Source organism: Pseudonaja textilis, chromosome 5, assembly GCF_049901715.1.
Source record: "Pseudonaja textilis isolate UNSWEBS1 chromosome 5, rPseTex1.2, whole genome shotgun sequence".
Classification (NCBI taxonomy): domain Eukaryota; kingdom Metazoa; phylum Chordata; class Lepidosauria; order Squamata; family Elapidae; genus Pseudonaja; species Pseudonaja textilis.
In genome coordinates, this window is record NC_141994.1 from 66,738,070 (window position 1) to 66,762,032 (window position 23,963).

Sequence of the window (23,963 nt, forward strand, 5' to 3'; positions counted from 1 at the left end):
CTATTGTGTTATCAGTCAGGTTGATTCCTTTTCTCTCTCTCTCTCTCTTCCTCTCTCTCTCTCTCTCTCTCTCTCTTTCTCTTCATTCAGAAACCCCCAGTATTGAAAAACTACTATCAAAAGATTGGAAAGACAAGCTCCTTGCCATGGGATCAGGCAACTTTGGAGAAATAAAAGGTAACACTTATTTCTATTCACGAAAGAATAGAATGCAAGAAAAAGAAAAGAAATTGGAGTGCAGATAGTTTTCAATTTACAACCGTTCGTTTAGAGTTGGAATTACAACAGCACTGAAAAAAATTGATGAATGACCGGTTTTCACACTTACAACTTATATACCAATAGTCGCATGATCAAATTCAGGCGCTTGGCTAACTGGCCTGTATTTATGACAGTTGCAATCTCCTATGATTACCATTTGCAATCTTCCCAGATGGCAAAATCAATGGAGGAAGCCAGATTTGCTTATTGACTGCATTATTCATTTAATAATTGTAATGATTTTGCTTAACAACAGTGGCAAAAGGGTGGTAAAATACAGAAAACTCACTGAAAAACTGCCTTGCTGAACAATGGAAATCGTATATTCAGCTGCTGTTGTAAGTTAAGATCTACCTGTAAATATGATGAGTTGTATTAGTCATGTGTTTTTCACTTCATTTTGCTCTTCTTCATCTGAGATTAGGACATGGTAAAAAATGGCCTTATAGAATAGAATAGAATAGAATTCTTTATTGGTCAAGTGTGATTGACACACAAGGAATTTGTCCTGGTGCAAATGCTCTCAGTGTACATAAAAGAAAAGATACATTTATTTAAGAGTCAAGAATTATAAGGTACAACACTTAATAATAGTCATAGGGTACAAAAAGCAATCAAATCGTCCTATTAAAACTAAAACTCTTGTATCTTTGTTTCAGCAGCTGTATAAATATGATAAATAAACAAATATAGACCCATTTCTCTATCTCTTTGCTGTCTGGAATGTTACTTAGATCATGGGGACTTTGCTTGTGGGCTTTGCTTCAAAATTTTGTCGCAGGATTGAAAATTGGGGTAGAGGAAATTTATCTGATCAAGATCTCAAGGTACTTTCCTGCTCTTAAAATTAGTTTCTCATCTTTGGAAGAAGACTTGTCCAAGGGGACAGCACATAAGTCATAACGGATACAATTTTATACACATTGTATTTTTTTAAAAAAAAAAAACACATAAATACAACTTTTTACTAAAAAGTTTCTGGTAGATTGCTACTTTAAAATCATGCGCTGGCAGCTAGGAACGTTGGAATCAAATTTGTGAGCATCCAATGAAAATAAAGAAATGTACATGTTGATAAGATTCAAAACAGCAGTCGCCTTTTCAGGCGTTTGCCAAGGCTTGTGTCCTAAAAGAAGGCCAACTTACAACGCTCAAGATCCCTCTCCCTGCTGTTTTACCCTGTTAGGTTTCCTTTAATCAAAGGAGTATTAATGACAGCAATGAGGAGACATCGCAACCTCCTCTTGCATCCTGTTTTACTGCTGTAATTACTATAAATCACTCTTAAGTAATTGGCATGGCTGGTCTAATGTAGAGAAAAAGCTGTGAGAAGTGGACTAGAAAATCTCTGATGAGAAGCCTCTTACAGATAAAACAGTCATTTGTTTGTAGTCTGATTTTCTTAATTTGCTGGCTGAAGGCTGAATCAAAGAGGTACTCAGGAAGAGGAAATCAAGAGTCCATCTTAGAGTCCTGCTACAAGGATCTGGTTTCACAAGGGAGATTCATGAGATGCTGGAGAAGAATCTCAGTTGCAAACAACAATGAAGGGGGTCAGAGGGCAAGCATACCTCTGCAGAGCAGACTATCTCCCCCAGACAAGGCCTAATTCCTCTCCTGACAACATTCTCATGCAGGTCCATTACTGACAACTACAAATGAGCCCAAAATTATAAAGTGAGTGTTGTTCCATTTTATAACCTTTCTTCCCAGCATCGTTAAGTGAATCACTGCAGTTGTTAAAAGCTGTTGTGGTTTGCAGGCAGCCTGTGCAGATAGCAGCGGAATCGGACAGTGGGGAAGAACGGGGACCAGTCCGGGAGTCTGGAGAGGACTCGGACGAAGGTCCTGTGTCCGATGCAGAGATGGGGCCAGGACCATCTGGGAGTGCGGTGCTGCCTCTGAAGCCTCTGGAGTCTGGGAGTAGCGAGGCAGAGGACCCAGGGGAACCTGTTCCCAGTGTGCGTGTGCACAGAGCTGCGAGAAGGCGACAGCAGCTGAAACAAAAGGGGCGACTTGGGAGTAAGGCTGGGAAGTGGTTGCTCCTCCCATAAGGGATAAAGGACAGGCAAAGATGATGAAACCTTTGCAGGAAGAAAAGTCGTTCGTTCAGTTCAGATTCATTCTTGAAGCTCTTTGTACTTCAGTTGGTTTTCTTTCTAGTTCATTGTACACTTCTGTTATTGGCAGCGCTTCGCAGGAAAGAAAGGTGGGTGCTTATCTCGAGAGACTGTTTGAAATTGATTACCGGCTAGGAATGAAAATAATTCCCAGCATTGCAGTAAAACAAGACTTGTTTTCAAAATAAGCATGTACATAATTACAGTCTCGGAAGCCTTGGTCAGAACAAATGCTTGTAACATGGTTGCTAAGTGAAACTGGCTTCCCCATTGACTTTGCTTGTCAGGAGGTCCCATGACCCCGGGACACTGCAACCGTCATAAATATGAACCAATTGCCAAGTGATTGAATTTTGGTCATATGACCACGGGGATGCTACAACAGTCTTGTGAAAAATGATCATACATCACTTTTTTCAGTCCCCTTGTAACTTCAAAAGGTGACTAAATTGTAAGTGGATAAGATAAGTTGTACCTAAAACTGCTCCTTGGTTAGAACATTACTATACATTTATTTGGTTTGCATTTTATGGTAATCCTATTGTCTGTGTGATGTGAATTTGGTGAAACATATTGCATGGATGGTGCCAAGGGATTCTGGAAGAGAAATTCTGAAAGTTATTTATTTATTTATTTATTTATTTATTTATTTATTTATTTATTTATTTATTTGAAGGGTGCTTTATCAGTCAGAGGGGTAGCATATAAATTTAACAAAAAAATAAAATAACATTTGGATAGCTGCCCACCTTACAACAAACTCTGGGTGCCTTCTAATCAGAAATCAAAGCAACATTAAAAACCATATTAAAATGATAGCAAAGCCAATGGATTAAAAACAAAAGGAGGGTTGCAGAGTGTGTGTGATGCACATTAAAAAAAAATAACAGGTGGAATTTCAGCGGCCTATTAAGGGAAAACTACGTTTTCACTTGCATGAGAGCAATGTGTTTTGCTCCTGGTATTCATGTTTTCACGGATCAATTTTACCGGTTAATAGAAATGATCATGAGCTGTGGTGGCACAGTGGTTAGAATGCAGTATTGCCAGCTAATTCTGCCCACTGCCGGGAGTTTGGTCCTCACCGGCCCAAGGTTGACTCAGCCTTCCATCCTTCTGAGGTCGGTAAAATGAGGACCCAGATTGTTGGGTGGCAATAGGCTAACTCTGCAAACCACTTAGAAAGGGGCTGTAAAGCACTGTGAAGTGGTCTATAAATGCTATTGCTATCACAAACATTTTATAAAACAAAATACCTGTTACAAAAAATGAACCCCATACCGTATTACAATTTATGTGATCTCCATAATAAACATTGGGCAGTCCAATCCTATCGCAATCATGATAGCAATCCTAAATCTGCAGACTGCCGACTTGATCGCTTATGAAAGTAAAAATATAATATCTATGGTGAAATATCTGTCGGAATGCTCTTCTTCCAATACTAGCTTTGGATCTCTGTGTGAGGAAGCTGAACCAAAAAAAAAAAAAATCACTGTAAACATCGTCTGTGCTGAATTTCACAAATTCATGAAGTGAGAATTCTTAATCAAGAACATATTCCAAGTGTATTAGAGAAGCTCTGGAATTTCAAACATACAAGGTATCAAAACTCACTTGATATGTTGTATATTTCTCCCTGTCAACATATATATACACATTTGGGATTAATTCAAAGCCTTGTTTCCTTCAGAAGAGCAAAGTCAATGATGCTAGCTCTGGTTTGTGTTGAGTCACTAATAATGGGCATTTAAGCCCATTATGCTGCTCGGGGGTTGCATGTGTCTCCTTTGTGAAATGGAGCCTGGCTAGCATTTTTTGGTGAAAATTATCGTAAACATGTAGGAAAGGCTACCTGTTTTTAGCAAGCAGCACAAATGTACGTGATTCTAGCTTTTCAGAGGTGATCCTGAAATTGTGGCATCAAAATTCTCCTTCTCTGGAAATTCAGTTGGCTTCGTCATTTTGCAATACAGGTAGTCCACAACTTACAACCACAATTAAGCCCAACATTTTGATTGCTAAGTGAGACATTAGTTAAAGCAAGTTTTGTCCCATTTTATAACCTTTCTTGCCACAGCTATTACGTGAATCATTGCAGTTGTTAAGTTAGTAACACGGTTGTTAAGAAAATCTGGCTTCCCTATTGACTTTGCTTGCCACAAAGGTTGCAAAAAATGGTCACAGGAGACTGCAACCATCATAAATATAGCGTAGTAGTAACTGCGAGAGGGATCTTGGAGTCTTAGACAACCATTTAAATAATGAGCCAGCCGTGCGCTGCAGCTGCCAAAAAAAGCCAACACAGTTCTAGGCTGCATAAACAGAGGGATAGAATCAAGATCACGTGAAGTGTTAATACCACTTTATAAGGCCTTGGTAAGGCCACACTTGGAATCCTGCATCCAGTTTTGGTCTTCACAATGTTAAAAAGATGTGGAGACTCTAGAAAAAGTGCAGAGAAGAGCCACAAAGATGATTAGGGGACTGGAGGCGAAAACATATAAAGAAGGGTTGCTGGAATTGGGTATGTCTAGTCTGATGAAAAGAAGAACTAGGGGTGACATGATAGCAGTCTTCTAATCGCTCAGGGGCTGCCCCAAAGAAGAGGGAGTCAAGCTATTCTCCAAAGCACTTGAGGACAGGACAAGAAGCAATGGATGGAAACTAATCAAGGAGAGAAGCAACCTTGATATAAGGAGACATTTCCTGACAGTCAGAACAATTAATCAGTGGAGCAACTTGCTTCCAGAAATTGTAAATGCTCCAACACTGGAATTTTTTAAAAAGATGTTGGATAACCATTTGTCTGAAGTGGTGTAGGGTTTTCTGCCTAAGCAGGACTAGAAGACCTCTAAGGTCCCTTCCAACTCTGATATTGTACTCTATTCTAAATATGAACCAGTTGCCAAGCATTTGAATTTTGATCATGTGACCAGGGGGATTCTGCAGCAGTCATAAGTCACTTTTTTTGTAACTTTGAATGGTCACTAAATATTGTTAAAAATGTTTCTTCTCATACCAGAAATTAGACTTAATATATTGTTGATTCAAGTTTGTATATAGCTTTTGGACAGAGTTTTCAGAGTCAGAGATACAGAAGCCCACATCTGTTCTGCTAACTCTGTATAATATGTAATTGCCTTACCCTTTCATGTAGATTCTGGTTAGCTACCTGACTCTAACCATCAATTTCATCCAATTGTGATCAGTTTTGTCTTGGACAAAATTCAAAATTTCTCTAACTCCAGATTTAAAAGAACACAATGCAGGCAGAAATTCTGGTTTGAACATGCCTAAACCCCATCTATTAAATCCTTGTTAGTTTTAAAATCAGTGTGTGCTTGGAAGGTGTGGTTCAAAGCATCAGCAATGGATATTTAGATCAAGCTGCCTCTCATATCTGACAATATTTACTTTGCCCTAAACTAAAGATAGGCCGTATGGATTTTCTTCCAGTTTTTTTTTTTAAATCCACTTTTATAACTGCCGATAATGGATTAAGAGAAATAATCTGTTCAGTGACACTATAGCTCATCAGTGTCTATGAATTAAAGACACATGTTACATGGATTCCATGTATGGATTAAAAAGGATAATCTGTTAGGTGACATGCGGAATCATGAGATAAAGAATCTAGGCAGAATCTGTCTATGGGCTGGAATGGATAATTCAATTTAAGTAATACCAGACAAGTTGGAAGACCAAGAAAGTAAGCATGATTGGGGGGTTAGGGTGAAGGGGGCTCTTCTCAATTTAGGAAGAGTAATCAATTATGTGCTACTTTAGGAGCCTGTCATCTGGAAGCTAGAATCAAAGGTCTGAAGGTTTTGGCATGATCTGCTTTTAAAGAAGGAGAAGCAGAAATAAGGAGGCTAATCAGTAGGATAATGTTTAAGTTTTAAACCTTGGGCTAATGCAGCTCAAATGCTTTAGAAGCAGCAGCCCTTTTGCAGATGTGGAACTATTTAAGGTCTCTTGCAGTGAGATGGATTCAGAACGACCAGGCTTCTTTGATTGTCAGCCTTGTTCTTTTTATTTATTTTCCTTTTTTTTTTCAGTTGGGAAAGCAAAAAAAAGGGGGGGAGAGGGACAATTTTGCACAATGATGTCATGCCCTGTGTGATGGCGTCATGCCTTCTCTCAGGAATTTACCTAGAAAACAGCCAATGTATTTATTTATTCTGAACTAAATAAAGCCATGAAGAATAGGCCCAAGTGAAACTAGGTTTCTTCTGAATCAGAAACAACATGCTTCCAAGTTCCAGTTCAGTGGTGGGATTCAATTTTTTTTTTTTTACTACCAGTTCTGTGGGCGTGGCTTGGTGGGTGTGATGTGGCTTGGTGGGCATGGCAGGGGAAGGATACTGTAAAATCCCCATTCCCTCCCCATCCCCACTAACCTGCTTTCCAGCTCCGTTCTCCTGTGCAAGGCAACAAAAGAAGACCCAGACAATCAGCTGGGACTCAGGAGGCAGAGAATAGATGGGGGCAGGGCCAGTCAGAGGTGGCATTTGCCAGTTCTCCAAACCACTCAAAATTTCCACTACGGGTTCTCCAGAACCTGTCAGAACCTGCTGAATACCACCTCTGGTCCAGTTTCAGGGAACACTGGTAAAGGTCTCCATTATTTTGCTTGCAAGCACACCAGAAACATCTTGTTGGCCTTTTGAGAAACACCATACTGGATTAAAAGTTGTCTTACCCTGATCCAGCGAGGTTATTCTTAAATTTTTACCGTCTAAATCAGGGGTAGTCAACCTTTTTATACCTACTGCCCACTTTTGTATCTCTGTTTGTTGTAAAATTTTCTCTAACCTCCCACCGGTTCCACAGTAATTGGTGATTTATAAAGTAGGGGACAAAACCCCTACCGCCCACCATTGAAGCTGGAACGCCCACTAGTGGGTGGTAGGGACCAGGTTGATTACCACTGATCTAAATCAAGGGTGTCAAACTCAAGGTCCGGAGGCCAGATTCGGCCCATGGCATGCTTAGATCTGGCCCTGAGTGCCGCCCTGGAAATAGCAAAGGACTGGCCTGCAGTGTCTCTGCCCGTGAAAATGGAGCTTACGAGGGCCATCGTGCCCCACCTCCACCCCGAGCTCTGTTTTTGCTGGCAGAAGATTGCAAGAGGCTGTTGCAGATGAAAACGGAGTTTGGGAGCCCGTTTTCACTGGCAGAGCCCTCTGGCCAACACATGCGCCCCCAACACATGTGACATCATGCTATCCAAAACCACCCTGGCCAAGTCCGCCCCCAAGCCCCCATGAGGTCAAACATAACCCTGATGTGGCCCTCAATGAAATTGAGTTTGACACCCCTGATCTAAATGGATGACATCCTTATGAATATCTGTAAATAAAATTGCAATATCTCTTCACGGCTGTTGTGTTAGATACTCTAATATTGATTTGAGTAGGTGACCAATTAATTTAACCAGTTTCAAACCACAAAACGCTTGGAGGAATGTTGATATGTCATTTGTGTCTTCTCCTTCTTCTACCAGAATTATTTAGGCAGATTTGATTGGCAGGAGAAAAAATGTAGTTTTATTTCTCCTTGATATCCTTTTTGGATCTGGTTTTCCTTTTCTATTGATTGAGACTTGGCTGTTCCCTGCATTTTGTGATCCTTCCTTAACTCTCCCTTGTCTGACCTTTAACATAATTCATGTTGGGCACCGCTGTCCAGCCTGTCTATAATTTTTCAGCTATTTCTATCCGGCTTTTCATTCTGTCCATTCATACTTTCAACAATCGTAAGGAAAACAAATAAAAATTTTCTTTCTCTCTCTTGTCTCTGCTACTTGTCTGCCTGGGTCTCATTTTGTGCTGGGTGAGTCATCTTGACTGCATGAATGGGACTGATACAGTACGCAATAGTTGGACTATTGTATGTACTGCAGATTATATCTTTGGTTCATGGTATATTATTTACATCAGTAGTTCTCTACTCTTGCTCCTTGTTATAAATGCTAGGAGACATATTGCCAACTGCCAGGGAATACTTGGATTCCAGCCTTAGCGCTTCCAAAGAGGATGAATCTGGCTCCATTCAGCCATTTGTCTGAATGCATCGAGCCATAATGGCGAACCTATGGCATGCGTGCCAGAGGTGACATGCAGAGCCCTCTCTGTAGGCATGCCTGCCATCACCAGCTGCTCTTCCAGGTTCCATCACACACATGCGTGCCGGACAGCTGGTCTTGACCAACTGCCCAGCGCACATGCGCATGGTGGAACCTGAAAGAGAGCAGTTGTCTGGTGTTCATGCACGCACCGGAACCTGGAAGTGCCGCTAGCCGCTGCACACATGTGCACCAGCCAGCTGTTCTCTTCCAGGTTCTGGTGCTCCGGCGTGCACATGCACGCTCCAGTTTCAGCACACAGTGCCGAAAAGGTTAACCATCGCTGGCATAGAGCATTGAGACAGGACAAAATGCTTCCTGTCTCTAACTTCTATTCATTCAGGAGAAAAATCATATAATGACCAGAATTGGGTCTGGCAACTCAATCATTAAACAGCGTAGGTACTTAAGTTGCCAAGCACCTGAATTGCATTTCTGTGACCACAGAGATGCTGCAACGATCATAACTTTGAATAGTCGCTAAATGAATGGTATGTAATACTGAGGACTAGGCTGTATAGTTACTTCCAAGAGTTTTTTTAAAAAAACTGTGGAATCCTTGAAAAAGCTAACCATGCCAAGAAATGATGCTAATAAGCTTGCTGGAAAGAAAATACAGTAATCTTCAAATTACAACCACAACTCACCCCAAAATTTCTGTTGGTAAGCAATGTGGTTATTAAGTGTTGTTAAGTTAGTGACATGCAGTGGTTAAGCGAAACTGGCTTCCACATCAACTTTGCCTGACGACAGTTCCTGAAAGTTGATCATATGATCCTGGAACACAGCAACCATCCTATGTACGTGCCAGTTGCCAAGCGTCCAAATGTTGAACATGACACCATGGGTCATGACACTTTTTTCAGTGCCGTTGCAATATTCAATGGTCATTAAACAAATGGTTTTAAGTTGAGGACTGTCTTAGTCAGTTAACAGTAAGGATACCCAGAGCAGATGTCACAGCGTGACTGGCCGGTTCTCATAACAAAATGAACCAAAGTGACTGGTGGACGTAGTGGACTGTGGTTGGCCTGTTGGGAAAGGGGGAATGACCTATGCATGCTTTTGCATGGAAGACCCAGAGCTGGTTTCGTTTTCTCTGTGCCAATGTGGATTTATTCAGTAAATCTTAATACATGAAATGTTGAATGGATTCTTGCTTTTTTAAACAGCAAAGATTTTATTTTTAAAATTGAGTGGGGCGGTTTCTGCATAGGTTCAACACATCTCTTTGCTAACTGGCCTGATAGCTTGTAGTTGAATCTTTTATGGAATCAAATCTTAAGGCCCGTTTCATTTTATTTTCTTCCTGTGGAATCCCGAGCCAGGAATTGGAACTGGACCTTGCCACCAGGAAATCTCAAGTGTTGATTTAGAATCTGATTTTAATGGATATGTTCCCAAGGTTTCCCAAACACACCTTCCACTCTAAGTCAGATCGGGCAATTGTTATGTTGAGAGGAAGTCGGTGCTAAATGTGATCAATGAAGATCTGGAATGGGATGTTCCTGGTGAAGAAAAAGCATAAAAAGGAAGCTTTCAAGAAGAGACTGGACTGCCATCTGTCAGAAATGGTGTTGGATCTGCTTGGGTGGGAGGAGGTTGGACTAGATGACCTACAAGATCCCTTCCAACTCTGTTAATCTGTATTAGACTCTGAGCAGCTAATTGACGCCGGTCTCAGACAAGTGTGAGCCCAGCCAAAACTTTGAAGGTCCAGAGAGACTTCAGCATTTGTCTCAGCTGAGGGTGCAGCGTTTCTAAAGCTAAATAGGTCTGTGGACCAGAGAAACCCTTCAGAAAGGGAGCCATGGTAGTCCCATACAATAGGGAGATGGAACGTGCACTTTAATTCCGTAGGAGACAATTAAGGTAGTGTTTAACTCTCTTGCTGAAATTAGCACAGGGTAATAAGGCGCTGTTTTGTTTGGATGCCATCCCTCCTTATTAAATCTGGCAATATTACAGCGGTAACAAAAGCCTACAGTAATGTTGTATAATTCAGCCCATCACCAAAATAGTGGAAGGTGATTTTGAGATATCCCTACAACCTGCAGTTACCGGTGCCAGATTTTGGCTCCATGCTGTGGGGATCTTTCTTTCCCTGTCTCTCTCTTTCTCTCTCCCCCATAATATCCCCTTTCGAATTTGGCATGCGTTCTTTTCAGGAGCGGGGTGGAAATCGATCCGATGCCATTCTTGCTGAAATGGGAAATTATCTCGCGCCTTTCTTAGCCCTCGTTCTGTGTGACTTCCCTTTATTTTATCCTACCGTCTGTTGTTTTAGCCCTTTCTATACCATCGCTCCTGCTGTGCATCCTCAGACAGTATGCAATATTAAAATACACGGTCATATGCCTTGAAAGAAAACTTAACAATTTTAAAAGTCAAGCGCAGTAAACTATCAAAACATTAAAAATATATCTGTGTCCATAAGTTAGTGGTGTTGGAACCCTCCTGAGTTATCACAAGGGGGAGTTGAGTGAAAGTGTTGCTAAGCACTGATCATTGCTAAAATGTATTTGCATTTACATTGAAATGTGCTTTAAACTAGAAGAAGGCTATTCCACAGAGCAGGGGTCCTAAATAGCAGAGATTTATACAAGAGAGGTCATTTAGTCAGGGATCCTGCACTGAGTACTTCAAGAGGTTATAACTATCTTTTAAGAGGCTATAAATATCTTGAAGCTCTCTGAGTTTGGTTGTTTTCTTGCAGATGTTTCATTACCCGAAGTCACTAGCACTGATGATATTACTTAGATGAGTAATGAAACGTCTGCAAGAAAACAACCAAGCTCAGAGACCACCAAGGTCCCCACATTTCAACCTTGAGTTACAAATATTCTACTTTATTGATATCTTTTATGAGTTGGGATTTTGTTTTGCAGGTTGTGCACTTCCCATAGCCATTGAGTGGTGAATGGCATATAAGTTTGGTAATGATGATGTTCATGAAATCAAGTTTAACTCTTAGTGATTACATCCATGCAGTTTTCTTCGCAGCATTATGGAAAAATATTGTTGGTATCTTTTCTTCTTTAGTAAAAAAAAAAGTCTAACAAACAACCCAGAAGTTCTCAATCAGTCTTCCATCCAAAATGCTAACCAAGGCTCATCTTGCTTAGCTTGGAGTTCAGCCAAAATTGACCAGCTGTTGCCACCTGCTTAACACTTTTAACAATGCCTGGTAGATAACCAGCAGCTAGTATTGCTCTGTGGGGATGGTTGGTCACACTGTATGGCCCAGAGTCATCTACAGGGCAGAGGAAGACGGTAGGGGAGATAATAAAATGTGTGTTGCCATCTCACAACCAAACCTGATCATTTACAAACTGGAGTCCGATGTTGAGACACAACATCAATGAACAGCCAGGATTTGCATCACAATGTGGTGGTGCATACATAATATCATATATTTTTTCATTACCATGATTTGTGTTATCCTATCCAGGTATCTAGGGGTGCGATGCAACCGGGGTAACATCCGGTTCAGTGAGCGCACGCAGAGCATTTGCTACTGATCTTCTCCAGCAATCTCTGCGTGTTTAACAGCTGACGCGTGGCAATCCGCTGTGCCGTGCGAATCAGCTGAGCTTGAAAACCAGGATATAACACATAGAATAGAGCTGAAGTGAACAGGTGGGCCCAACAGCTGATTGTCGGAGCAAACCGGTTTGCTCACAGCTGATTCTTGGAGCTACTGATTCACCCAAACTGGGCTGAACCAGTAGAATCGCACCCCTGCAGGTACCCTAGCTTTATTTTATTTATTTATTTTATTTATTTATTTGTTTGTTTGTTTGTTTGTTTTCTATTTATCTACCTATCTATCTATCTGTCTATCTATCTATCTATCTATCTGTTTATCTATTTATTTATTTATTTATTTTATATTACTGCCTATTCACCCATGGCGACTTGAGGTGGCTTACACAATGTAAAACCATACAAAAAATTAAAATAAAAAAAAATGATAAAAACTAACAAAAAGAATCAAATAAATTAATAAAGTACAATAGAACAAAATCTGGAAAAAATAATAAAAAATAAAAAAGATATCACACACCCCCCCAACTCCCACCCCCTGCCCCGACAACAGCAGATCACACTAGCCATTTGATGGGCTCCATCCCACTCTGGGTTCCCCAGGCCCGCTGGTAAAACCAGGTCTTCAGTGCCTTCCGGAAGAGTATTAGTGAGGGGGCCATTCTAATCTCTGGGGGAATGTTGTTCCAGAGAGAGGGAGCCACCATAGAGAAGGCCGTTCTTCTAGGTCCCACCAGATGTATCTCCCTCAGGGGTGGGACCCAGAGCATTCCCTGCCTCCCCACTCTGATGGGTTGGGTAGATGTGACTGGCAAGAGATGTTCCCTCAGATAACCTTTAGGCTATCCTTTAACGTATGCAATGGTTTGCAGACCAAACAAAAAGGTAGATGGACATACAGATTTAGGAATAAAACTAGCCCCAGAGAAAAAAGACCTGCAACCAAGTATGGAACTCTACAAACCCTACCTTCTTCAAAGATAAGCTTTGCAAAGCACATTTTCACTCTCCACTAACAAACATATTTTACTTCAAGAGAAAATTCCACCACCGAGGAATCCTAAATACGCTTAGAATGCATCCTTCGGTTTTTCGTGGAGGCAGATGGAGAGAGCAGTACGTTTTCAATCTCCCCACACTGTAAACCTAGCAACTGTCTTCACTTGCAACATAGTGGGGGTTTTTTAATGCTGAAATAACAAAGTCTACATGCAAAATAACATTGTTAAAATCTAGCAATGGCGGGGTTCAAGAGCACTGAATACAGTATATAAATATAGATGTATTTCATTGTTTTATTCTTAGCATCCGTTTTTCCGGAGTATTTCTTCAATGTGCAACCCTATCAGAGCCATCCTGGTTAAACAGCTAGTCCCTTTTCAGTTGTTTTACCTTCTGCTGCTTGTGGGCCCCATCAGCCATCATTTCATCATGCCCTCAGTGAATGTTGATCTTTTGTGGTCTATTTAGAATTTATTTATTTATTAAATCTATATGCTGCCCATCTTGCTCTACTACCGTTTTACATGTAAAATGATCTAGGTCCAACCCCTTGTATTTTAAGAGGCAATGGGAAGAAACTCATCAAGGAGAGAAGCAACCTAGAATTAAGGAGAAATTTCCTGACAATTAGAACAATTAATCAGTGGAACAACTTGCCTTCAGAAGTTGTGAATGCTCCAACACTGGAAGTTTTTAAAAAGATGTTGGATAACCATTTGTCTGAAGTGGTATGGGATTTCCTGCCTAGGCAGGGAATTGGACTAGAATAAATTTTGATGGGCCGCAGAGAAATCTCACCCCCAGAGCACCCCCCCCTCCAAAGCAATTAATCCAGGCTGCACAGAAACACAAGGCTGCACCTCCCGCATGGCCCGCGGGAACCCTCCCTACCCATTCACTCCTTACCTGGCAAACTTGCCTGCTAAATTGCTATTTTTCCAACCATCATCTGATCTGCTGTGCCAGGAAATTCAGATTAGCTAGGAAGCAGGAAATGGTTGGATTTCTTGCTTTCTAGATAGCCTTTAGATCTTTGGCTCTGCTTTTAAGCACAGCCGAACCTCCCTTAGGACTGAAGGTTCTACTATTCAGTGCAGACTCACGGCAAGCAAATTTGAGAGACTGAGCAAGCCGATGGCAGATAGATAGATCACTGAATGATTCTGTGAGCAACTCAATCTGCCTGCGTGCTTTGCCTGATTTTGGGTAAAAGTTGCTCTTTTTTATAAAAAAGTTCAATATTTATATAAATATTTATAATATTTACATACAAGCCATACCCAGCCAGTCACATGATCACCAAGCCACACCCACAAATTAGGCCACACCCACAGAACCTGGGATTTAAAATTATGAGTTTGGTGGTCCCTGAGGTCCAAAACGTTGGCGACCCCTGGACTAGAAGACCTCCAAGGTCCCTTCCAACTCTTCTCTTCTCTTCTCTTCTCTTCTCTTCTCTTCTCTTCTCTTCTCTTCTCTTCTCTTCTCTTCTCTTCTCTTCTAGTTAAGGAACCCCAAGAGTAGAATTCCATGATGGCATCAATGACATCAGCCTTTAAATGATGTGGATCACATACTGTGCATCATTGATGTCCTGATGCAAGAGATGCAAATAACATAATTTCCCACTTGTTCTCCATATCCTCATCATGATTATGATGTCATATTGGCTTTTACCAAATACCGGTATGAAAAATGCTGCTCCTGTGTCTTAGAAAGCTAAATAAGAGCCAACAGTGATAAGCAAAAGCATATCAACAGCGTGGTACTGTGTCCTGCAGCATCATAAACAATATGTTAGGGCAGGGGCCTCCTAATCTGGCAACTTTAAGACTTGCGGACTTCAACTCCCAGAATTCCTCAGCCAGCCTGAAGTCCACAAGGGTTAAAGTTGCCAAGACCGCTTGGCAGAGGTTTGGAGACCTCTGTGGTTGATGGTTTTTCTGTAGAGAATGATTTTCTGCTCAGGAGTCATCTGTTTGAAAAAAACTGAAGCAAGATGTGAGTCAGGGCAAAGCTGAAGGTGAATGGAGTTATCCTATCTCTTTGTATGCCCTACCTTTTTTTTTCCTCTGTCTAATTCTACTAGTTTTTATTCCCTTTTCAAGCATTCGGGAAGAGTTAGATGACAGATACAGTAGATAGATAGATAGATAGATAGATAGATAGATAGATAGATAGATAGATAGATAGATGGAGGTAGGTAGGTAGGTAGGTAGGTAGGTAGGTAGGTAGATGTTGGTAGGAAGGTAGATGTAGGTAGGTAGATAGAGAGATAGGTCGGTAGATAGATAGATAGATAGATAGATAGATAGATAGATAGATAGATAGATAGATGAGATAGGCAGGCAGGCAGGCAGGCAGGCAGGCAGGCAGGCAGGCAGGCAGATGAGAAGATGATAGATGTTAGATAGATAGATAGATAGATAGATAGATAGATAGATAGATAGATAGATAGATATAGGTAGGTAGGTAGGTAAATGTTGCTGGGAAGGTAGATATATAAATAGATGTAGGTAGGTAGATAGAGAGAGAGGTACATAGATAGATAGATAGATAGATAGATAGATAGATAGATAGATAGATAGATAGATAGATAGATAGATGATAGATAGATAGATAGATAGATAGATAGATAGATAGATGGATGGATGGATGGATGGATGGAGGTAGGTAGGTAGGTAGGTAGGTAGATGTTGGTAGGAAGGTAGATATATAGATAGATGTAGGTAGATAGATAGATAGATAGATAGATAGATAGATAGATAGATAGATAGATAGATATAGATAGGTAAGTAGATAGATAGATAGATAGATGATAGATAGATAGATAGATAGATAGATAGATAGATAGATAGATAGATAGATAGATGTAGGTAGGTAGGTAGGTAGGTAGGTAGATGTTGGTAGGAAGGTAGATATATAGATAGATGTAGGTAGATAGATAGATAGATAGATAGATAGATAGATAGATAGATAGAGATAGGTAAGTAGATAGATAGATAGATAGATAGATAGATAGATAGATAGATAGATAGATAGATAGATAGATAGATCGATCTATCTTACTAGGCACATTTCAATTATGCAAGTGTGCACCATTCCCTTATGGCCTTGGTACAGATTGTCCACCTTGTTAGATTCTGCAGTCTATTCCTGCTCATCTACATTTCAATTATTGTTGTAATTAAAGGTATTTAACATTAGACTCCTGCAACAATTCAGACATGCAGAGCAATGCAAAAATATTTATATATTCCTACCATAATTCCTTTCAGGGTGGATAGAATCCAATTTTGGGATGGGAAAGGGAGAAATGAAAGCATATAGGTTGGGTAGCTTTTCTAAATGATGGCCCTGACCAGATCTCTACAGGTGGCCTTTGGAAAATTTGTAGAATAGTGTGTGAGGGAGTGTATTTATGACAGTCGTAGTGTCCTGAAGTCATATGATCACCTTCTGAGACCTTCTGACAGGCAAAATCAATGGGGAAGCCAGATTCACTTAACAACCATGTTACTAACTTAAAAGCTGCAGTGAATTACTTAACAACGGACGCAAGGAACATCATAAGATGGGGCAAAACTCACTTGTATCAGCTGCTGTCAAGGAAGGTGGTAAAATGGGGTGAAATTCAAAGGAAGGAAGGAAGGAAGGAAGGAAGGAAGGAAGAAGTGAGGTGGGGAGGGAAGGAGGGAGGGAAGGAGGATGGGAGAGAGAAGGAAGGAAGGAAGGAAGGAAGGAAGGAAGGAAGGAAGGAAGGAAGGAAGGAAGGAAGGAAGGAAAGAAAGAAGCGAGGGAGGGAAGGAGGGAGAGAGGATGGGAGAGAGGGAAGGAAGGAAGGAAGGAAGGAAGGAAGGAAGGAAGGAGGGAAGGAAAGAAGGAAGAAGTGAGGTGGGGAGGGAAGGAGGGAGCGAGGGAGGATGGGAGAGAGGGAGGGGGAAGGAAGGAAGGAAGGAAGGAAGGAAGGAAGGAAGCGAGGGAGGGAAGGAGGGAGAGAGGATGGGAGAGAGGGAAGGAAGGAGGAAGGAAGGGTCTGCAAAAACTTCATTTCCTGTTTAAAAGGTGTGATGTTTTCTTTCACCCAGATTTAATTTGTATTTCCCCTCCCCCCACTGCATTTTTCTTAAAAAGTGCTCACCTTTTTTGCTTAGGTAATACATTTGTCAGCAAGGAGTTTGACTGCTAGAGAAAACCTGATGTAGGCATTTTGTCAAGCAGATCACCTGCCAGCTTGCAATGTTCAATTCAGTCCCTTTAAGCCCAGCCCAAACTACAAGAATTTGTTCTTTTGCTGTACCAACAAATTTTAAAAAGATCCATTGTGGTATACAGAAGCCCAATAAAACATACAACCAATGCAAAAACAGCCAAGTAAACCTCAAGGCAATCAAAATTGGAATTTTAATAAAACTAAAAGGTAAATCAAGGGAACAAAACAGTTAAACAGAAGATAGAAAATCAGCTACAATTACATTCTTCAATGCAATGTATAGAAGAGGGTTTTTTAACCCCTTAAATAGGCTATTCTACAAATCAGCACAGTGATCAAGAAGCAGAGCTTCTAGGCTATTCCTTCTGAGCTCTAGAGATCATGTAGAGCTACGAAATCACTCTCCAGGGTGGTAGGGAGAGAGATCAAAGGAAGAAGAAATATTTATCCTCGTCTTGGCCCTCTGCATAAATCAGCTAAAGGAAGATCTGGATGTCGAAAATGGGCAGCATAAAACCCTCAGCATTAACATGAAAGGGGCCTTGAAGACATGCACATTCTAGCCTTCAAGTTTCCAGTCTAATCTTTAGTCCAGAATCCATAGAAAGAAAACATGTTACATTGGTGGAATATATCCATCCAGTTCTGATGCTCTGCTGTAGTTAATGATGAACAATGAATTGTTTGGTTAGACCAATTATCTCTTCCAGACTTCTTTTTTCTTTTGTGGGGCAGTTGCGGGGAAGATTTGGTAAGATCAATACCCACTAGCCCAACCTTGGAAACGTTCAAATATGTGGACTTCAACTCCTAGAATTCCCCAGCCAGCCATCATCACATATTCCAGTCACTCTCTGGCATAAATTTGCAGAGTCTGCTGGTAGTTGGTTTGTTTAAGAGGAGTCTCCCCTAACTGAGACACATTTAGATATGCCAGAAACACTGTCAAACATTCCTGACTGACATGTCACATCATCTCTTTCTCATCTCCATCTATCTATCTATCTATCTGTCTGTCTGTCTGTCTGTCTGTCTGTCTGTCTGTCTGTCTGTCTGTCTGTCTATCTGTCATCTATCTATCTATCTGTCATCTATCTGTCATCTATCTATCTGTCTGTCTATCTGTCTACCTATCTAATCTATCTATCTATCTACCTACCTATCTAATCTATCTATCTATCTATCTATCTATCTATCTATCTATCTATCTATCTATCTATCTATCATCTATCTGTCATCTATCTATCTGTCATCTTTCTTTCTTTCTTTCTTTCTTTCTTTCTTTCTTTCTTTCTTTCTTTCTTTCTTTCTACCTACCTATCTAACATCTATCTATGTCTAATTATCTATCTATCTATCTATCTATCTATCTATCTATCTATCTATCTATCTATCTATCTATCTATCTATCACTGGCACTGGATCGTGGCATGCCAGAAACTGAGCGACGCAAACAAGTGAAGTCCCATCTGCAGGATGTGGGCAGCATGCAAAACCACAACCCCTACAGCCCACAGAAAAACCTCTCTCCATGGAACTGGTCCCTGGTGCCCAAAATGTTGTGGGCCGCTGGTCTAAATGCTTCAATAAATTAAGTTTAAAAGATATGCCTTGTTAATGAGTGTTTCTGAATAGCTCATCTTGCAACCGAGAAAGTAGTAGCTATACTATTTTTGTGAGGGAAACAAAGAGAGAAACTGAAAAAGTGAAATATTCTTTCTGATGATTTCCAGTCATGTCCAGGTATCAAATTCATCATTGTAGCAACACCTTAGCAATTACAATAGCAATAACACTTAGACTTATATACTGCTTCACAGTGTTTTACAGCCCTCTCTAAGTGGTTTACAGAGTCAGCCTATTGCTCCCAACAATCTGGGTCCTCATTTTACTGACCTCAGAAGGATGGAAAGCTGAGTCAACTTTCAGCCAGTCAGGATCAAACTCCAGACTGTGGGCAAAATTTGCCTCAAATACTTTTCTTAATCATTGTGGCCAATAGCTCCTTATTCACCAATACTGTTTGAGATGAAAACCAGAAATGTTTCTTCTTAACTAAAACAGGTTACCATGTGCCACTGTTCTCTACACACAAAAGCGTGGCAACTACATTTTTGTGGGTTTCAATAAAGTCAGTAAAGTCATTTGCATTCATTGCATGCAAATACTGTATATATTTTGTGGGTTTCATTAAAATCAGGCATGGGAGGAAATGTTACTGGATTGACAGCATTGATAGTATTTAGTTGTATTTTCAGAAATAATACCATGCTTTTTTTGAAAAGAAGAAAATCTCCTTTTTGCCCCTATCAGTTTTCATTCAATACGCTGAAAGAGAAATTATGTTAGATGTTTATTTCATGAGAGGAGAGAATTTTAGAAGAAAAAGGCCACAGGTAAAGGGCATTTGTTTTGTGAAGGTGTTCACAGGTTGGGTTAACGCTCTGTTTTTCATTCTGCAGTCATTTCTCCAAGGGTCTGAAACCTCTCTAGATATCTTTTCTTGTGGGAACTTCTGCCACTGAACTTTGTTAGTCTGGAAATTGTAGACAACAACAAGGCTTTGCATTAATAAAACCCTGCAAAGCGATTTTATGGATGTGTTCAAGAATTTGAGGGGAGGGGGTTGTTCTCCAAACACCCTGCTTTAAGAGCTGGCGTTTTCTTCAAGAACTCAAAAATGGTGTAACTTTGAGGCAGTGGTGGGATTCAAAATTTATTACTACTTGTTCTGTAGGCATGGCTCAGTGGGCATGGCAGGGGAAGGATACTGCAAAATCCCCATTCCCTCCCCACTCCTGGGGGAAGCTTAGTACAAAATCCCCACCCCACTAACCTGCTTTCCAGCTCCGTTCTCCTGTGCAGGGCAACAAAAGAAGACCCAGCCAATCAGCCGGAACTTGGGAGGCAGAGAATAGAAGGGGGCGGGCCCAGTCAGAGGTGATATTTGCCGGTTCTCCGAACTACTTAAAATTTCCGCTACCGGTTCTCCAGAACCGGCCAGAACCTGCTGAATACCACCTCTGTTTTGAGGGTCAGCCAAGAGGATGACCCCACACATCGCTGGTGAGAAAACCAAGGGCAAATGGAAAGTGAAGTAGAGTTAAGACAAATATGAGGCAAAAGAACAAGGGATTGAACATGGAGACTGGATAGAGAAGGGAAGTCAAGCACATCCGGTGCATGAGTGAGAGAGAGAGATTAAGGCACATACACTGAGTAGATATGACAAGCTGAGCATGTGCAGTGCCTTGTTGAGGAAAATGTATTTTTACATAAATCAAGCAAATAAATAAAATTCATGTCCCTGTGAATGACAGGGCTTAGGTTTTTTGTTTTAATGATGAAGGCGGATCTTTATTTGTTTGTAACTCATGCTTACACTGATTTTTTTTTTTAACTTGCTTTTTTTTCTGGAAAGGTTCATATTATCCCACCAGGTCCAGTGGAATTGACAGCTTTCCTTTTCAGTTACAACTGCACATGGATGATTTTTTGTTGCTCTAGGTAGATTTAGGTGTTCCTATTGCAAACTTGGTACTGAAGAGGTTTATGAAGAAGGGTTGCAGGAATTGGGTATGTCTAGTTTAATGAAAAGAAGGACTAGTAGTGACATGATAGCAGTGTGCCGATATCTCAGGGGCTGCCCCAAAGAAGAGGGAGTCAAGCTATTCTCCAAAGCACCTGAGAGCAGGACAAGAAGCAACAGATGGAAACTAATCAAAGAGAGAAGCAACCTTAATATAAGGAGAAATTTTCTTAGAGTGGGAACAATTCATCAGTGGAACAATTTTCTGCAGAAGTTGTGAATGCTGCAACACGGGAGGTTTTCAAGAAGAGTTTGGACAAGCATTTGTTTAAAATGGTATAGGGTCTCCTGCTTTAACATGGGTTGGATAGAAGACCTCCAAGACCCCTTCCAACTCTGTTATTCTTTTATTGGAACTATAAGTCCAATTTCCTATTCAACAGTGGGAAATGCTAGGTTAGAGAAGGTGGTGTTATTACATGAAGCTCATACTGAATTTCCTTCAATGGATGGGGAGCCTAGCTCAGTAATAAAGCACGGTTTCGCTTGCAGAAAATCCCTGGTTTAACCTTCAGCATCCCCAGAAAGATGTAGATATTCCCTAGTCACCTAGCTTAAACCCTAGAAATCTATTGCCAGTTAGTGTTAACAAAATTAGGCTCGTAATAATTTTTGTCCAGTACTAGTCCAGAAACTGATTAAGTATACAGTAGCTTCCTATGTTCCTAAGATTCCATACATGATGCAGTTGACAAAGTACAATAAAACATATTGATTAATATATTATTTAAATGTGGTCTTCATGGCATGTCTGTCGATTGCTCCATTGTTGGTGTGAAAAATCACACTTAAACCGGGCTCATCACTGTTGTGTTACGAGTGAACTATTAAGTGTTGTGTCTCGGTGATTTGAATGAAGAGGTGGATGATATGTTTATTAGTCACAAATATTGTTATGACACAAAACTGATGGGCTAGCTAATACTTTAGAAGATCAAAACAAATCCAGGCGACCTTGTTAAGTTAAAGCTAAAAATAACAGAATAAACATCAATTGCCAGAATGCCAAATCCTTCACTGAGGGATACAAATGTCTAGGGATAGGATGGAGGATACTTAACCTGATGAGAAATTGGTTGGAACTACAGATGATCACAACCAGAATATGAGTCGGCAGTGAGACTTAGCTTTTAAAAAGACAAATATAACATATGGTTGCATCCTTCGAAATATACCTTCCAAATTTCAGGAAGTGATACTTTTGTTTCATGTATGGCACTGTAACTGAAAACTAGTTTTTCAGAAAGATTTGCGTCAAATGGAATCAATGCAGGACAGAAAACTAAGGACGCTACAAGCAAAGAATAAGAAAATCAAGAGAGTACTTTTTTTTTCCCCTCGAGAAAACACAACTGAAAGGGAAGAGCACTTTTCAAGTATTTGAAAAAAATGTCACAAAGAGGAAGAGCATGACCTGTTTTCTCTTATCCCAGAATTGAGGGTGTGGAATAAATTCTAAGAAAGTATAATGTGGTTAAAGGCGAGGGGAAAAAAAACCTACAAACAATAAGAACAGCACAGGAGTGGTTCCAATTATCCAGAGAGGTGGTGGATTCCCATTCACCAAATACTTTTTGAGCAAAGGCTCGGCAGTCCTCAGTCTGAGGTGCTTTGATTTGAATTCCTGTGTAGAGCAGAGAGTTTCAGGGACCCCTTTCAATCCTCTTGTTGTGGTTCGCCAGCAGCTGGTGTGGACGGTAGAGGTATCGGACAGTGAGGATGAAAGGGGACCAGTCAGGGAGTCTGGAGAGGACTCGGACGAGGGTCCTGCATCCAATGCAAGGATGGGGCCAGGACCATCTGGGAGTGGGGTACTGTCTCTGGAGCCTCTGGAGTCTGGCAGCAGTGAAGCAGAGGACTTGGGGGAGCCTGTTCCTAGTGCGCGTGTGCACAGAGCTGCTAGAGGGCGACAGCATCTGAAACAAAAGGGGTGACTCAGGAGTAAGTCTAGGAAGTGATTGCCCCTAAATGACAAAACCTTTGCAGGAAGCAAAGTAGTTTGATCAGTTCCAAGTCCTCCTGGAAGCTCTGTGTACTTTGGTTGGTTTTTTTTCTTGTACTTCGGTTGGTTTCTTTTATAGTTAATTGGATACTTTTGTTTTTGGCAGCATTCCACAGAACTGAAAGGTGTGTGCTTATCTTGGGGAACTGTTGAAGATTAGTTCTGGCTGGGAATGAAAACAATTCCCAGCATTGCAATAAAATAGGTGTTGCTTTTCAAAACAAGTTTGTGATTAATTACGATTGACGAATCCTGGGTCAGAACACCTCTAATCCAAGGGTGTCAAACTCGATTTCATTGAGGGATGCATCAGGGTTGTGTTTGACCTCAGCGGGTGGGGTGGGGTGGCCAGGTGGCCATGGCCAGCTCAACATCACTCGTGTTGGGGGTGCCTGTGGTGGATCGAGTGCTCAGGCAATGAAAACAGGCTCCTGAGCTTTGTTTTCGGCTGTGACGGCCTTCTGCAACCCTCTGCCAGCTAAAACGGAGCTCAGGTGGGCTGCATGCACCCCTTCCAAGCTCCATTTTCACTGGCAGAGGCACAGTGGGCCAGGATTTTGCTGTTTTCAGGGTGGCCCATGGGCCAATCCAGCTCACGGGTCCTTGAGATTGACACCTCTGCTCTAATCCTACAAATCTCTGACTCTCAACTGACAACTGTCCCTCTTTTGGGCCATAAATAACACTATGTATGGGAGAAAAAGAACCATCCATGGGGGGCAATTATTATCAGTGTTTACCTAGGTAAGTGTGGATGAGAAAGGATCAGCTATTATTTAGATAACCTTGAAAATGCAGCTTTGGACATGAAGTTTCCACAAATTCATGTTCATTGTATTGATGACACTGTAACCATGTTATCCTCAGCTGTCCCCGTCTCCTTCTGCCTTCCATCTTTACCAATATCAGGGTCTTTTCCAAGGAGTCCTCTCTTTTAATTTGGTTGCCAACGTATTTGAACTTCAGCTTCAGGATCCACCCTTCCTAATGAGAGTTAAGGTTGATTTCTTTTAGGACCAACTGATTGGATCTCCTTGCCGTCCTTTTAGTCTTTGGCATTGTGGTGTTGGCAATGGGCAGCCAACTGTTTCTTGCTGAAT

The 23,963-nt window shown here is 41.0% G+C and overlaps 1 protein-coding gene across 8 annotated transcripts in view; it reads left to right on the plus strand.

Moving 5' to 3' along the window:
- SOX5 (SRY-box transcription factor 5) overlaps nucleotides 1-23,963 on the plus strand; it is a 1,005,438-nt gene that overhangs the window by 716,808 nt on the left and 264,667 nt on the right. For 6 of the 8 annotated variants that reach the window (XM_087935225.1, XM_087935221.1, XM_087935224.1 and 3 more), the window contains one exon: nucleotides 91-177. The exons of the other annotated variants lie outside the window; for them this stretch is intronic. In XM_087935225.1, the coding sequence (XP_087791351.1) occupies nucleotides 91-177 (87 nt within the window). The remainder of the gene's footprint in view (nucleotides 1-90; nucleotides 178-23,963) is intronic. 8 annotated transcript variants of the gene reach the window in all.